The sequence below is a fragment of the Siphateles boraxobius genome, unplaced genomic scaffold (assembly GCF_051911475.1).
Source record: "Siphateles boraxobius isolate OS27281-9 unplaced genomic scaffold, OSU_SipBor_1 22, whole genome shotgun sequence".
In the NCBI taxonomy this organism is placed as follows: domain Eukaryota; kingdom Metazoa; phylum Chordata; class Actinopteri; order Cypriniformes; family Leuciscidae; genus Siphateles; species Siphateles boraxobius.
The window spans coordinates 30,671,410-30,688,175 of NW_027508833.1; the positions used below are offsets into that span (position 1 = coordinate 30,671,410).

The following is a 16,766-nucleotide window of genomic DNA, read 5'->3' on the forward strand; positions in this document are numbered from 1 at the left end:
TCTGCCGCGGCTGTTAAACTGATTTAGGATCAGTCTGGAAGTCACAAATGTCCTCTTTTGCTTCTAAAATTTTCATACACACACTAGATAGAATGAAAAGGATTATCGATCTTAACCACCTGTATCTCTCAGGTGGGCGGATTGAGTGAAACTGTGGGTCAGAGGTCAGTATGCGTGTGTCTGAATTCTCATGTGGCTGGTGTGTGTTACACTGTGACCTCTGGAGCTAGAAATAATGATTCTGCTGGTCTATTACACATATTAGAAACTCTCACTTTCCATTCACTCTTACTTAAAAGTACAAAGAAAGAGAGCACAGTGACAGCACCCATATTGCAAGTGTTTATTTCTCCTTAAACATCAGTTTAAGCAGCTACAAAACACAGTGAGCTTAAAACTTCCCCCTAAGTCCAAAACAATCATTAATTAAAGCTATGCAGCAACACTATGATTCATTCCAAACTTTTTGAATTTTCTGATGTCATGCAGATAAATATATTAAAGGGACATTTCACCCAAAAAAAGAAAATTCTGTCATGCCTTATTTATTTCTTTACCCTTATGTCATTCCAAACCTGTATTTCTTCCGTCTGCGGAGCACAAAAGATGATTTAAGTCATTATACACAAACTCTTCCCAAGACTTTTTTATGCTCATCAAGACTGTTTATTTGATCAAAACAAAACTGTAGTATTTAAAAATAGTTTACACATTTTAAATAACCATTTTGTATTATAATATATTTTGAAATGTGATGTATTCCTGTGATAGCTAAGCTGAATTTTCAGCAGCCATTACTCCAGTTTTTTCTTTCTTATTATTATCAAGGTTGAAAACAGCTGTGCTGCCTAATAATTTTTAACCGTGATCATTTTTCTTTTAGAAATCTTTCATAAATAGAAAGTTCAAACAAACAGCATGCATAGTGAATATTTAATATATAAATTTAGTGTACCAAGATGCATCATAGATGTCAAACACCATTGATTCTTGATGTCTTGTAACCAAATGTGACACTCTAGATCTCTTTCTCTCTGCTAGCAGGAAGGAATCTGTATTCTAGAACATTTACTAAGACAACCGTAAATAATTTATCTGAGTGGACATTTTGGCTCTGTAACTCCAACTTATCCTAGATGTGAGCAGACAGAGATGGATGGACAAGACTTTTGTGCATTTGTTCATTTCAGTAATGGAATGAGGGAATATGTCACATCATAATTTCTCCTATGTCAGACATGCTCATGATATGTAGCACTATGGGTTGACCAATCATAATAAAAGTGCTGCCTTTCCAGGATATTGTTGTGAATGAGATTTTACCAGTGCTTTCGACTGCTTAAATCTTCTGATCTGAAGTTTTAGTGGTGTTTTACATAAGTTGAATTACACACCCCAAAAAAACCCCAGAAAACATGATCTGTCTACTGTAATCTGATCTAAGACAGAAGATAGAGGAAAGAAAAATACAGAAAGATCATTTGCAGTATTTTCTCTCTTTTTTGCTGCAAAAAATGATTGATAGACAATAAGAAATTAATTTAGCAGAAATTTCTTGAAACAACTGAAAAATCAAGATATTTATTGAAAACAAGTCATAATACACTACCGTTTAAAGGTTTGTTTGATTTTTTATGTTTTTGAAAGAGGTTTCTTATACAACATGTAGGCTACATTTATTGGATTAAAATACAGTAAAGCAGTAATATTGTGAATTTTTTTTGTAAATTTAACTGTTTTCTATTTTAACATGTAATTTATTTCTGTTATTTCAAAATTTTCAGTACCATTACTCCAGTCTTCAGTGTCACATGATCCTTCAGAAATCATTCTAATATGCTAATTTGCTGCTCCAGAAACATTTCTTATTATTGTCAATGATGTTGACAGTTGCTCAATATTTTTGTGGAATTGATACATTAGTTAAAAAAGTTAGTTTAGTTTAGTTTAACATTATAAATATATTTACTGGGAACCAGCCCTCCTCATCAAAAAACACCTTACTGACACTGAACATTTCAATGCAAGTGTACAATATACATTCTGGCTTATTAAGGACAACAAAACAAATGATTTTTTTTTTTGCTGTTCAGTTTAAATAAAGAGGTCCATCTAATATATTGCTTGGAATATCAATCTGCAAGTTATCTAGATAGCCACTGTCCTCTATAAATGTACCAATAAGGGCTGTTTCCCAAAAGCATCGTGAGCCTCAGTCTACAGTAGAACCATTGCCGCCAATGGTCTCTAACATCAACGAGAGAAACACAGGCCAGGCCTGTTTGTGTGTGTAAGAAAGTGTCTGTGTATCTCCGCAGGTAAAGGTGATGTGTTTGGGGACGTGTTCTGGAAGGAGGTGACGCTGGCTCAGGCGTGTGCTAATGTGAGAGCGCTAACATACTGTGACCTGCACGTGATCAAACGGGACGCGCTTCAGAAAGTCCTAGAGTTCTACACCGCCTTCTCCAACCACTTCTCACGAAATCTCCTGCTTACGTACAACCTGCGCAAACGGGTGAGTGAATGCTGTCTGCCATTCTCTTTCCCTCTCAGTACTTTTTCAATTTCCACTAGCCCATGTCAGACCGCATGTAAGCAGAATTTCTCGGGACCCACATTACAGGTTACTGCATTCAAACTTCACTGCACAGCATGAGCACAGCTGGAAGTAGATTGTAGCATGCTGAACTCATGGGAACATATAAATACAGCTCTCTAAAGCTATCTAGATAATCACTTACTACTTATAGTGAGAGACACTTTCTATTTAGTAAATCAGAGTAAATCCAGATGATTTAAGCAGTTTATAGCTACACTATCTATTATGTGTAGGTTAATTACCATATGGATGTAAATGTAACCCACCTCCTCGTGTAAATTATAAAAGTTTTTAATTGTCCACTCCTGGTAACCTTTTTTTTAATGGATTTTTATGGGTGTCAGAATAAAGAGCTGAAAATAACTGATATTAAAAAAATATATATATTAATATTGACTTAATACTACACATACAATAATATTATAAACAACCCAGTGCCAATAATTAATTTCATCTTAATATTGAGTTGATACAACACATTATAATACTGTAAATAATTCAGCACCAGTAACTGGCTGATACTCCAACATGGTAGGTGGCAGTATTGCAACTTAATGCTGGTTGCCAAAGGTCTTAAAAGGGGAAAAAAAGATGACGACGCTATGCTTATGTAGCTACTACTGCCAAACAAACTCATGTCGGAGACGAAAGACCAAAGCATTAGTCCCTACACTAGTATTTTAAGTGTGATTCATTAGCCACAAAAAGAAAAGAAAAAAACCCCACGATAATATTGTTTTTGCTTGTGAATCCACAATACTTGTGTCATGAAAATCTGATTTTGTGTCAGCCCTAATGAATGTATTAACCCAGAGATCACTTCGTCTATACGGAGATGCATCTTATGTAGCAGGAAAGGCACAACACAACACAAGCCTTCTGTATATAGTTGCGCTGCTGCTTTGCTTAATGCAGTCTGTTAAGAAAAGAGGTTTGTGTGTGTGTGTGTGTGTGTGTGTGTGTGTGTGTGTGTGTGTGTGTGTGTGTGTGTGTGTGTGTGTGTTTACATGGAAGTGCCAATACAAAAATGTGATAACATGTGTGTAGGAGCTGTTAATACATACATTATTGCTGAATTAAAGAGCTGTGTGTTCCATTTATCTGACAGAAGAGAAAAAGAGATCAACCAAAGAAAAAGACAGATGGAGACAGAAAAAGAGAGAAATATTCTGATCAGAAACACAAACAACACTACAGTTTAGTGTTGTTTGTGTTTCTGATCATAATATTTCTCTCTTTTTCTGTTAAATGGCCAGAAATGACTGTGAGGAGGATTAAGGGATTAAAGGACATGCAGGTTTTTTTCTAAACCCTGTTGTTTTTCTTCTTCTATGGGGTTTAATTGAAGAGGATGATATAGAAGTGACAGGAAACGATAGAATAGGATTGGGAAAAATAAAGTAAGGGGGTCGCCCGCATATACAAACCAGAGAACTCAAACCAACTGCCTGGCCACATTCCTGATTGTCTCCATTGTTTTGACTGTTTGGAGACAAACATTGAGCTTTGTTACAATTTTATCACATCAAATCGTGTTCAAAATAACTGTAACACTTCATAAACCATATGTAGCCATTATCCTACCCATAAATTCCTTCCCAGATCCAATTAAAGACAGTATAATAAAAGATTGTCAGTATGATAAAATGGCCCTCAGCGTGTCTAAGTTTTGGATCTCTGCCTGAGTTCTGTTTCTCAGTGGAACTGGGTCTGAGGAGGAGACTAATAAAAGCTCAGTGAACGTCTGCCTCTTTATTGGAATGGCTTACGCTGTATAGTTATATTTATCCATATGGGTTAAATATATATCATATACTTCAGCAAACGCATTCATATTGGAGCTGGAGAACCAAATTCATCTGCTGCATAAATATATACTACTGATACTGCATAAATATACACTACTAATATCTTTTAAACAATAATGGTATAGGTCAGAGCTTGAGTGAATAGTCTTCACGCCTACACTTGTTTGTAATGGACTTTTGTCATGTTTGCATCACTTGTTCGAAAAATAGCTGGATTGTTTCCTCGGTGCAATATGGTTTTGCTAGCGCTTTAACTCTAACTGTTCTCTTAAACAATTCATTGAAATATGAAAACACAAAATGTGGTTAAATTAATGCCTCTCTGACACCATTGCCAAATGGGAACCTTTAATTAGCTCATGTCTCCATGAATTAGTCATGATGTTTACTGTTTGATTGTGACCCAGATAGAAAAAAAACTTGTTATACATGGAAAAATATGTCACAGGAAGACTAAATATGTTATATTTCTCGACACATTCTATTTTCACCAATATACTTATACAGTGGTAAAACAGGCCATTTTGGCCTAGATACAAAAGCAGCAGCGATTACACATTACATATTGCAGTCTATTTGTGATTACGGGACTGTTTTCTTACTTTTAATGTATGCATAAATCCTCATTCCTAACTAAACAACTCCCAAATGCAGTGTCGAGAGTGTTCAGACGAGTCACTTCTTTCAAAGCCCTACAGAAATATTCTTAGGTTCAACTAAAACTCAAATTAAGCTCTATCAACAACATTTGTTTGAGGTTAAATACCAGAATGAACATTGTTTTTCTAACTGTCAAAAAAACTGTACAAAAAACAGTGGCACAGTAGACTACATATTCTGTCATAATAGAAATGTATTCAACTACACGTATTTTCAAATAAAATACTATTCCAGAAAAACTTAAGTATTCCTTTAAAATTTTACTTGAGTAAAAGTACAAAATATTACACATTTTACTGATAATACCCATTTTAAATGTAATATTTTGTTTAGGCGCATTAAATATAGTATTATAATTATCAAGAGTAAAAGTAATGATCCATAGATCGTTTATTATTTTTGTGCAGTCATATATAACGATACTCAGTTACTAACGTAACCTCAGTTCTCTCTAGAGAGGGAACGAGTATTGCGTAAGTTTAGCTTACGGTCCTGGAAAGATTCATCTTCTCGAGATATTGAAGCCAAAAAATTATCCTTAATTTTGTATTCATTGTCAACGCAGTGCAGCAGCTAGCAGACCTAGAGCAGGCCATCTTGCGTGCTCATTGGCTGCCCTGCGGGCAACTGCTGCAGCCTACCAGTGAGCCCGGCGTGACGTCACGTCCAATGAAGGGCGCCCGCGTCTTCATAGCGTCACAGCCCGCCGGAATGGCGGGGCTTAGCGTATAAAAGTAGGGGCTGTAGGCTGACTTCTCTGGTTTTTCGTCGACTGAAGCGAAGTCGCTCGTGGCGCGAGCACGGCCGGTTAAGCAATACTCGTTCCCTCTCTAGAGAGAACCGAGGTTACGTTAGTAACCGAGTATCGTTCTCTTACGAGAGGTTCTCTCGTATTGCGTAAGTTTAGCTGCCCACCAAACGAAACAAAAAGCTGTTCTGAACGCCTGAAGGAGGCGGAGCGCGTAATGTAAAGTCTCAGCACCCTGACAGGGCAGAGGAGATTCACCTCACCTTCGCTGTCAGATGCTGGCAGAGCTTACAGCGAAATAACTTGCGCTCTGAATGGAGTGCCAATCACTTTAGGAACATAGCCATGTCTAGGTCTGAGGATGACTTTAGAGTCATTCGGCCCGAACTCAAGACACGACGCGTTGACAGACAGCGCATGCAGGTCCCCCACACGTTTTACTGACGACAGTGCAGTCAGAAAGACGGTTTTCAGTGATAGATATTTCAACCCCACGGAGTCTAGTGGTTCAAATGGAAAGGCTTTCAGGGCCTCGAGGACCAATGAAAGATCCCACATAGGAGCCGACGGGGAGCGCGGCGGGTTCATCCTTCTAGCTCCTCTAAGGAAGCGGATGACCAACTCATGTCTTCCCAGTGACTGGCCGTGCGTCGATTCTGCGAACGCTGCCACGGCCGCCACGTATACTTTGAGCGTGGATGGGGACCTCCCCTTATCCAACAGCTCTTGTAGGAAGGTGAGCAGATGCGCCAACCCGCATGTCCGTGGGTCCCGACCTCTGTCGGTGCACCATCCGGAGAACACCGACCATTTAGACGCGTAGAGCCTTCTCGTGCAAGGAGCTCTAGACTGTGTGATCGTGTTCATCACTCCTTCTGGCAGGGCAACGAGTACCCGTTGATCAACCATGCGTGCAGAGACCAGCGCTCTGGATGGGGATGCCAGATCATGCCGCGAGCCTGAGATAGGGGATCCGCCCTCACCGGAATCGGCTGCGGAGCTGTAAGTGACAGCCGTGCTAGTTCCGGGAACCAAATCTGATTCTCCCAACGCGGGGCTATGAGGAGCACCGAGTGGCGCGTTTCCCTGATTCTCTTGATCACCCGTGGTAACAGAGAGACCGGAGGGAAAGCATATAGCGGGAGGCTGGGCCAAACCTGGGCCAGCGCGTCCTCGTCCTTCGAGAAGAACGTCGGGCATTGAGCGTTGTCTTTTGACGCAAATAGGTCGACTTCCGCTCTGCCGAATAGGCGCCACAGTTTCTGGACCGTTTGGGGGTGCAGGGACCATTCCCCTGGGGGAACATTGTCCCTGGACAGTTTGTCTGGGCCGTCGTTCAAATGGCCAGGCACATGCGCCGCCCTCAGCGAACGCAGGAGCATCTGAGACCAAATAAGTAGGCGTTCCGTCAGATTGCAGAGATTTCTGTATCTGACACCGCCCTAACGGTTTACATAAGATACCACAGACATGTTGTCCGAGCGGACAAGAACATGTTGGTCCTGTATGAATGGGAGGAAGCGCTTCAGCGTGTTCTCGACCGCTATCATTTCAAGACAGTTTATGCGAAAACACTTCTCTTAGTCTGACCACTGGCCGAAGACCGGTCTGCCCTCGAACAGCGCGCCCCAACCCGTTGGACGCGTCTGTCGAAATGACTTTCCGATAAGAGATGGTTCCCATCATCACTCCCTGCTGGTACCAACCTGCTGGTAACATCCGAGTCACTAGGAGCTGCACAAATCACGACTGTAAAATACCATACTGCAGGACCAGCTTTGGACAGACGACCTTCTCTGTGAAGAGTTCTAAACTCTGGAACTCATTACCTCTTGAAATCAAGACTGTGCCTGACTCTAAGATGTTCAATTCCAGGCTTAAAAACTGGTTAAAAATAAACCAAAAGTGTACTCATTTTTAATTATTATAAAAGTTGTATATGATATGTATACGTTTATATTATTATTACGACCTTATTATTCTATATATATTATTATTCACGACCTTAAAACATGGATGTCCTCTAACTTTTTGCAGCTTAATGCTGGTAAAACAGAAATCCTGTTGATTAACCCTAGATCACAAAACTCACCCAGACATGACATTTTTATTGACATTGATGGTGTTGAGATTAGGCCTTCAAAAACTGTACAGAATCTGGGAGTTTTGTTCGACCCCACGCTCTGCTTTCACTCACACATTAGTCAGACTGTCAAATCATGCTTCTTCCACCTGCGGAATATTGCTCGTATTTGCCCCTCTCTTACCTTTACAGATGCGGAAACTGTTATTCATGCTTTTATCACTTCCAGATTGGACTTCTGTAATTCATTATATAGCGGACTACCCACCAAAGCAATACACCGCCTCCAAATGGTTCAAAACTCTGCTGCACGCACCCTCACGTATAATAAAAAATCTGCTCACATCACTTCTATCCTTTACCAACTGCACTGGCTTCCTGTTATACACCGCATCCAATTTAAACTGTTAATCCTAATATTTAAAGCCCTACATGGCCCGGCACCCAAATACCTTGTTGACTTGGTACAGCCATATGTTCCAACTCGGCCCTCAGATCTAGCACGGCAAACCTTCTCGTGGTACCCCGGGTCAGACTCTCCACGGTGGGCGGAAGGGCTTTTAATGTTGCTGGCCCTACGCTCTGGAATAAGCTGCCCCCGAATCTTCGTGCGAACGACAACATCCAGTCCTTCAAAAAACATCTGAAAACTCATTTCTTCAAGCTTGCCCAATAAATCATCTTCCTTATCACTGTTTTCTATGTTCTGCAATTTTCCAACTCTATCTGCTACATACTTTATCATAATAGCATATTTTGATAAATAATACAATATCTCCTTCTTTTCATGCAAACCAGTGTATGCTTGTTTCCATCTGTTTTGTCTCTCGTAAGCAGATGGCCTTTGTATTTGTTCGCTTGTTGTCTGTTTGCTATTTGTTTTTTGTATTACATTGGGAAGCGACCTTGGGTTCTTGAAAGGCGCTATAGAAAATAAACATATTATTATTATTATTATTTTTTTTTATTTTTTATTATTATTATTTTTTATTTTTTATTGAAGTAGTTAATCATGTAAATTTTATTGTGTGTAAAAGCCCTTCCAGGGACAGGAGTTGAAAATTAGCAATAGCTATAAACTTTATATGCAACACATCAGTGACATGCTTGGTTTTGACACTATGTTTGTTTGCATTGTCCCTGTCAAATAAATCAATCAAATCAAATCAAACCAGTCGGCTACTAACCAGGGCTGCAGAGCCGCTATGCGGGTCTTAGTCACTCTGATTTTCTGGCTGCCAGAAACCCAGGCTCGGCGGGACGCGCGAGTAGGGCTGTCGCGGTGAAGGAATTTCCCTTGCGGTAATTTTGAGTGGCTCAATAGCGCGATATGCGGTTTTACCGCCATTTATTTATTTATATTTATTTGTTGCTATATAAATACGTGTTATGATGTGGTCAGCATACACAAAAACAATGTTACCAATGTAACCGAAACTAAACAGCGTCTCTGCGCATTGAAAGACTGTCACTCAGCGCGCAGTTGTTATGCCAACGGACTGTCTTTGAGTGAGTCATTAAACCGTTCATTCAACGAAAACGTTCAAAAAAGCTGATTCCTTAAATGATAGATGTAATGAAACAAGGTGTTAATTATTGTTTAACTTTGAGCTCCACTTTTCAAGGCTCAGCTGGCCAGCAATGCTTCACTTTTGGGCAAAGCTGAAGCAATGCTTCACTTAATAGAGACCAATGGCATTGATTCAATGCGTGACTCGGTGCTTTCCCCCACGGCTTCCTCGCGCTGTGTAATGCTGACCAGCGCTGACGCCATTCATGGTAAATACCCTTACACGTTAAAAGGATAATAGCCTACGACAAATATTTCGCTTTCCTTGGAAACGGCAACCTTTTCACAAATATACATGACTTGACTTCAAAGACAGACGCAGGTAATCGCACGCGCTCAGTCGATCACATTCACTGTCTGTTTAGGCTTAAGTCCAAATCCACGAATCCTCTGTACAAATCACCATGATAAACAGTCTTGTTATCATTATTAACTTATTTAACATTCAATACACATGGTACGAACCACGAAGGGTGGCCTTATGAAAAAAAAAAAACGCGGTTCGCGGTTGCTGCGGTTACTTGCATTCCTCTGCGGTTGGCCTGTCAGTAGCGCGGTACTGCAATATTGCGGTTATCGCGACAGCCCTACGCGCGAGCATTCAACCAGCGTTGGAGCGGGCGCATGCGCAGTAGGCCCAGCTGAAGCACCGCTGGAGCTGATGCCATACAGCCCAACATCCTTTGAAATGTTTTCAAAGGGAGAAAGCTGCCCTTCTGGAAAGATGCAGCTAGGTGGCGAACACGGCGCGCGCGCTGTGTCGATAAACAAGCCGTCATGGTCACCGAGTCCAGTTCTATTCCTAAAAAAGAAACTGACTGGCTGGGCAGTAGTGAGCTCTTGGTCCAGTTGACCGTGAGACCCAAGCTTTCCAGGTGACTGAGAAGCACTGTTCTGTGAGATAGCAGTTCTGTCTCTGACTGTGCCAATATCAGCCAATCGTCCAGATAGTTCATTATTCGCAGCCCCTGACTTCTCAGGTGGGCGAGCGCCGTGTCCATGCAATTCGTAAATGTACGTGATGCTAGGGACAGGCCGAACGGCAGGACGGTGTATTGATATACCTGACCGTCGAAGGCGAATCTCAAAAATTGCCTGTGACAGGGTATTATCTGAATCTGAAAATAGGCATCCTTCAGATCTAGAGAAATAAACCAGTCCCTCGGGCGAACGTGCGCGAGGATTTTCCTGGTCGTAAGCAATTTGAACGGTCTTTTCGCAAGCACTTTGTTCAAATGTCTCAGATCTAGGATAGGTCTGAAGGCTCCGTCCTTCTTGGGTACGAGAAAATATCGTCTGTAAAAACCTGACTCGCTCAGAGAAGGCGGGACCTTTTCTATAGCCCCTTTGCACAGCAGCTTTGCTATTTCTGCGTGAAGTAGGTGTGCGACTTCCGCATTCACTATCGTCGCGGTCCGGGCTTGAAAGCGCGGGGGACGGCGAATTAATTGAAGTGTATAGCCCTTCTTTATTGTGCTCAGCACCTATTCTGAAATCCCTGGGATAGTTTCCCACGCAGCTATGTGAGCCGCTAGGGGGCGAATGGCCTCCGGGTTCAGATCGCAACCATTTGCGGTCTGTGAAATTGAAACGGAGCCGAAAGCGCGGCGCACGCGCTCTCGGTTCTGGGCAATGGCTGCTCGCTGAAAGCCGAAACCGGCTGATTTATGTGAGATGTCCCAATTATAAGGGATGGGGAACATTCATTTTTCACTTTTTGACGCGCGAGCAGCGCTCCGGGCGGAAAAGCTTCCTGTAAGCGTGAGCGCGTGTGCGCGGGCACGAGACTTACAAGTGTATTTGACGCCCCGATCATAATGGATGGGGAGCGTCTTATTAATGGCCTGCGTTTTGTGATAACACTTAAACGCGCGGGCGGAGCCCGGGGGGAGGTTTGTGTTAGCAAGCGTGAACGCTCTCTGGCGGGCACGAGACTTACATTCATAACCTGCTTTTTTGATCGTGTAACAGAGCGGGCAGATAGTGGTCACAGACCTGTGGACACATTTCTTACATTCAAGACTTGAGCGGCTTTTCTGCGCTTTATGAGAGTGTGCTCTGTGAGTGACACGAGATTCGAAGTGCTTGTGTGTAGGGGTGAACACTGGGGCGTGGGCACTTTCACTACACTTAAAACAACGACAGCGTGAGCCGGACCAGATATTATACTCTTTTTGAGATTTCTCTGGGTCGCCGTGAAAACGGCGTTTGTGTGCAGGCGAGAGGGTGAACAAACCGGCTCGTTGGCTGCTAAATGAACCACTGCAGTAGCCTGTTTGAAGGGGATTGACAGGGAAATAAACTTTGACGGCGGTCAGGCCGCAGCGGGACACGCCCGTCTTTCCTCTCTCTTTGTTAGGAGGGCTTCGTATGCTCAGACTTCTGCGTGATCTTCTGCCGAGGCCCTCTGGGGGGCGGCGGTCTGTGACGGCTGTCTGAGCACGACCTAGGGCGGCTGCCCTGACGTCGCTGCGAAGGCTGAGGCTGTTCTGGACACTGGACGCTGGCTCGCACAGGAGGCTGTTCTTTTCTTTGTCTCTCGCGAGAGCGGCCTGTAGCCGAGCTCGAGCGTCGCGGCAGGAAGAGGTTCATGGCCTGCGTGGTCTTCTGTACCTCAGAAAAACGGTCAACGATCCCGTTCCATTCCTCGCTGTCTGATGCCAGGATGGTGAGGCTCGTGAGCAACAGCTGCGCGTCGGTGAGGGTGGGGCGGGGAAGGCGAAAGCGAGGCTCGAGGGAGGTCCTCCGGCGAGCGCGTCGCTGTGGCCACAGGTTCCGGCTGTCTCAGGGAACGGCGCTTCTTCCTGCGTGGTCCCACAGAGGGCGGAGTGACTGCTGCGGTGTTGAAGGCTTCGAGTCCAGCCCGCAGGGTCGACAGCGGAAGCGCTTCACAGAGCTCGCAGCCCCCGGACGCGAGGGCGAGCTCTGCATGTTCCAGGCCCAGGCAGAGACCGCAGATCAAGTGGCGGTCTCCGGCGCTGAGCGGAGCTCTACATGAGCCGCAGGAAGCGCAAGGCATCTTTAAAAAGACACTCGCTGCTCTTTTAGAATAGGTAGCAAGGTAAAGGATACATCGCCGGATAGCGTAGCTCGCACGGATGGCTAAAGTTGGCGAAGACGGCCGGCTTCCTCAGCGCTGTCCTAAGCTGGCTGTTCGCTGTTCGACGCCGGCGGTGGCTTCTCTCAGATCCAACGATGCGAAGAGCTCGCTGAAGAGACTAAAAATCAGAGAAGTCAGCCTACAGCCCCTACTTGTATACGCTAAGCCACGCCCATTCCGGCGGGCTGTGACACTATGAAGGCGCGGTCGTCCTTCATTGGGCGTGACGTCACACCGGGCTCACTGGTAGGCTGCAGCAGTTGCCCGCAGGGCAGCCAATGAGCACGCGAGATGGCCTGCTCTAGGTCTGCTAGCTGCTGCACTGCGTTGACAATGAATACAAAATTAAGGATAATTTTTTGGCTTCAATATCTCGAGAAGATGAATCTTTCCTGTAGCGTAAGCTAAACTTACGCAATACGAGAGAACCTCTCGTAAGAGAACCTACTTAGCTGCAATCAGATCAGCCAAATTCCCTAATGAATCATTCATTGTGAGCTATAAAACGTTCACAAATCAGACAATCATTCGGAATTAAGTAAAAGTTGCCTAAAATAACAGTACTCTATAGAGAACAAATTCTTGAAAATTGTACATTAACATTACTGTCAACCACTGTTGACTTAACTTGTATTGATCTGGATCAATCCTTTACATTTTTACTTCGAGAATTATATAAATTAGAAATGAGTTTGTACTAATAACACATCTGCAGGTCTTAAATAAGGGTAAACGGAAAATTCATTTTTGGAAACTGAATTTGTACACAACAGGCACATAGCACCACAGTTTTGGCATCTTTCTATGTAAAATCCGAACAAACACTCCCATGATGCTGAGACAGTACATACAGTACATCTGTCTTCTGTCACCGCTGCAGAAATAAGTGCTTAAATGGTCCATCCAATTTGTTTCTAATTCTGCATGTTTGTGGTTGCCAAGGTAACACTGTAAAACACTCTTCATCTCGATGCTGCTGTGTCAAGAGTTATTTTAGCTTTGATTAAGGTTACAGTTTATGCAGCTGTAATGGGTAAAACACATTCATGCACACATAACTGTAAAGGAATTCACATCCTTCAACACGCATTAACATGCGTTTGCTACTGCGGTTGGATTGCTGTCAAAAGTCATGAATGGTATAATGTAAGATGTATATCACTGGTTTGACACTGCCATTTACTCAATATGTCCCTTCATGACCCTGCGATCCATGTGTGTGTGTTTGGCAGGTGTGAGTGAATCAGTCGTTGCTGAGGGATCAGATTCTCTGAGGTTGTGATGACTGTGGTAAATCTGATCAGATCAGTGACATAAAACCAGTCAGTCAGCATGAGGCACACAGTAAAAGCACAAGATACGCAGGGGTGAATTCACTTTACAGCAGGATTTCGGCACAAAAACCTTCAGCTTATTTACCAACCAAGAAACAATATCATTAACAAGCATCAGTCTTTTCATTCTGTTTTCCAAATAGAATAATTGACCCTTTCCGAAGATCATTTCAAAACACCAAGGCATATCAATATTAGTAAACTGAAATATCTTCTAAGTGCTGATAAAAATAAACATCCATTTGAGGTTAAAATTACTTATAATCTATTAAACACGTGCTTCTTAAGTCACTCTGTTTGAATGTGTACGGATTGTTCCGGTTTATTTCTGTGACTCAGACTTTGGTGCATATTTAGGCAGTGATTAATAATATCAGGATGTGAGGTCAAGAATATGAGTATGTTATTAATGTTAGTCTGTTGTGAGTGTAATGATTTTTTGATGTTTTTGAAAGAGGTCTCTAATGCTTACCAAGGCTTAATTTATTTGATTTAAAAATACAGTGAAAACAGTAATATTGTTTAATATATTATAAAATGTAATTTATTCCTTTTATGCAAAGCTGAATTTTCAGCAACCATTACTCCATTCTTCAGTGTCACATATTCTTCAGAAAATATTTTAATATGCTGAAACATTTCTAATCAATCATTGTTATCAATGTTGAAAAGAGTTGTGCTGCTTAATATTTTTGTGGAAAGCTTGGTACATTTTAAGGATTTGATGAATTAGATGAATAGAATGTTAAAATGAACAGCACTTGTTTGAAAAAGAAATTTTTAGTAACAATGTAATACTCTTTACTGTCATTAGATCAATTTAATTAATCCTTGCTGAATAAAATTTTTAATTTCTTTAAAAAAACAAAAATCTCTAACCATAAACTTTTAAATGGTAGTATACAGGTGGAGAGATGTTACACAAAAGCATCTTAAAATTTAAATAAAATATTTATTACAAATCATACTCTACAAAACACTCCAAGCATCATTGCCACAAATATTATACACACTCGGCTCGGTTGTTTCAAGACCACCTAGCCAACAGCGAGACAAGTGACCCCACAGAGAATATAAAGTATGCAAATAAGCATTCAAATGATGACCAATAGCACGTGTTGTTTCAATTTAAGCATAAATTAAACATGAAATTGTAACTTTTACTACAGAATGGAGGTTTAGTGATAGGTAAAAGTACACAAGGATAGTGTGCAGTTCAGCTAGAGAAAGAAAGATAGGTGTGCGTATGCTTTTATTTCAAAGTTTTTACAGTGTTATGGGAATTTTTTTCTGCTTCAATGTGCACACAGTCAGCTTTTAGTTTGAATTATGAAACACTGGAGATGTGAGTGCTCCCTCTCGCCTACTGTCTCTTTCCATCCCCTCCTTTACCGTTCTATCCCTAGACTAACACCTCCAACATCACACACGCAATTTCAACTCTTTGAGAGTTGCAGAATGAGTTTCCCTGTTTGATGATGATATATTTAGGGGGAGTAAAGCAAACGCGGAATACACAAGAGGGCCGTGTGTGCGCGGGAGTGCGAGGGACGCGTGGCAACAGAAGGATTCTAACAATACAGCATTAGGAATCAAGGTGCGAGCACATAATACCATCCTCCTCGTACACGCAGACACGCGCACTTTTGTGTAATGCTTCAGGTTTTGTAATGTAATCTCTCTCTGCCTGTCTGTCCTTTCTCTGCCTCGTATATCCTTCAAGGGCGATGGTTTACAAAACACTGGAAACAATGACAGTCCCATGTATCTTTCAGCTAGAGTGCTGACAGGCTAAGTATACACTAGTAGACTTTTGTGGAGTATTTTATGATTTAAAGGAATATCTCAGAAATTTGTTCTCTTCCTTCAGCTCAAATTAAGTAAAAAATCGTGCTTACAAGGATGCATTTACAATAGAAGTCTATAGGATATTAGCACCAGATGGTTTGAAAGCACAAATATGAAGCTTGTCTGTTTGTTAAAGCAGTTAACATGTCAAAACTATTTGTCATTTTGAGATATATAATTTTCACAAGTAGATACGACTTATTATGTGTACTGGTGTAATTCTTGAGGATGAAGTTTGCTACATCTGCAGACTCTTATATTTTTAATGTTTATTTGAGCCCAAATTACTTTTTTTGTTTCTAAACGGGGAATATTTTGAAGAATGTTTAAACTATTTTTGTCTATACAGTGTGAAATCAATTTCCAAATCGTACCAAATCAACACGAGTTGCATATGTCTTTCATATGGCAGTTGCAGATTGGTCTAGTTTGAATCTGAAAAGTTAGAACGATTACCTCTGGACTAACTGCTAGTTGGCTAGTTCTTACAGTCTTCACAGTCTTACCATAGTGACTATGTTTATACAACTGGCCACTTGACTCCATTGACTTTCATTTTATGGACAAAAAACTGCAACAAAAAAATCCTTATTCTAGTGTGACAGAGATGGTATGAATGTGTGTGCTAAAGCTGTCTACATGCGTATGTACTGATACTGTGCCTCAGAAATATAATTGATGGCTATAAGGGTGGATTTATTTCCGGAGAGAGGAAATGCCTGTGTGTGTCTGTGTCAAGGATAAGAACGGCTGAATGGGAGGGCAGCGGTCTGGTCATTACTGTCCATCATCTCTGTAACGCAAAGAGAAGCAAGACCCTCGACGTCATTCAGAAATGCAATCTACTGAGGCTGTCTATTTCTCTGACTGATAGTTTCAGTTCTCTCATTCAGCCTGGATTCTCAGAGGGAGTGGCAGCGGTATATTTCTCCACCTACTGCCAAACCTTATTAGTTATTTAGAGTTCAATTACAAAAAAACATTACATTCAGCTGGAAAGTAGCAATATGATAAAT

General features: G+C 41.8%; 2 protein-coding genes across 4 annotated transcripts in view; one reads left to right on the forward strand and one right to left on the reverse strand.

Annotated features, from left to right (window-relative positions):
- The window catches only part of kcnh1a (potassium voltage-gated channel, subfamily H (eag-related), member 1a), a 56,011-nt gene that overhangs the window by 35,637 nt on the left and 3,608 nt on the right, over nt 1-16,766 (forward strand). For all 3 annotated transcript variants that reach the window (XM_077239638.1, XM_077239639.1, XM_077239637.1), the window contains one exon: nt 2,319-2,515. In XM_077239638.1, coding sequence (XP_077095753.1) covers nt 2,319-2,515 — 197 coding nt within the window. The remainder of the gene's footprint in view (nt 1-2,318; nt 2,516-16,766) is intronic.
- hhat (hedgehog acyltransferase) overlaps nt 1-16,766 on the reverse strand; it is a 75,463-nt gene that overhangs the window by 4,380 nt on the left and 54,317 nt on the right. The gene's annotated exons all lie outside the window — the stretch shown is intronic.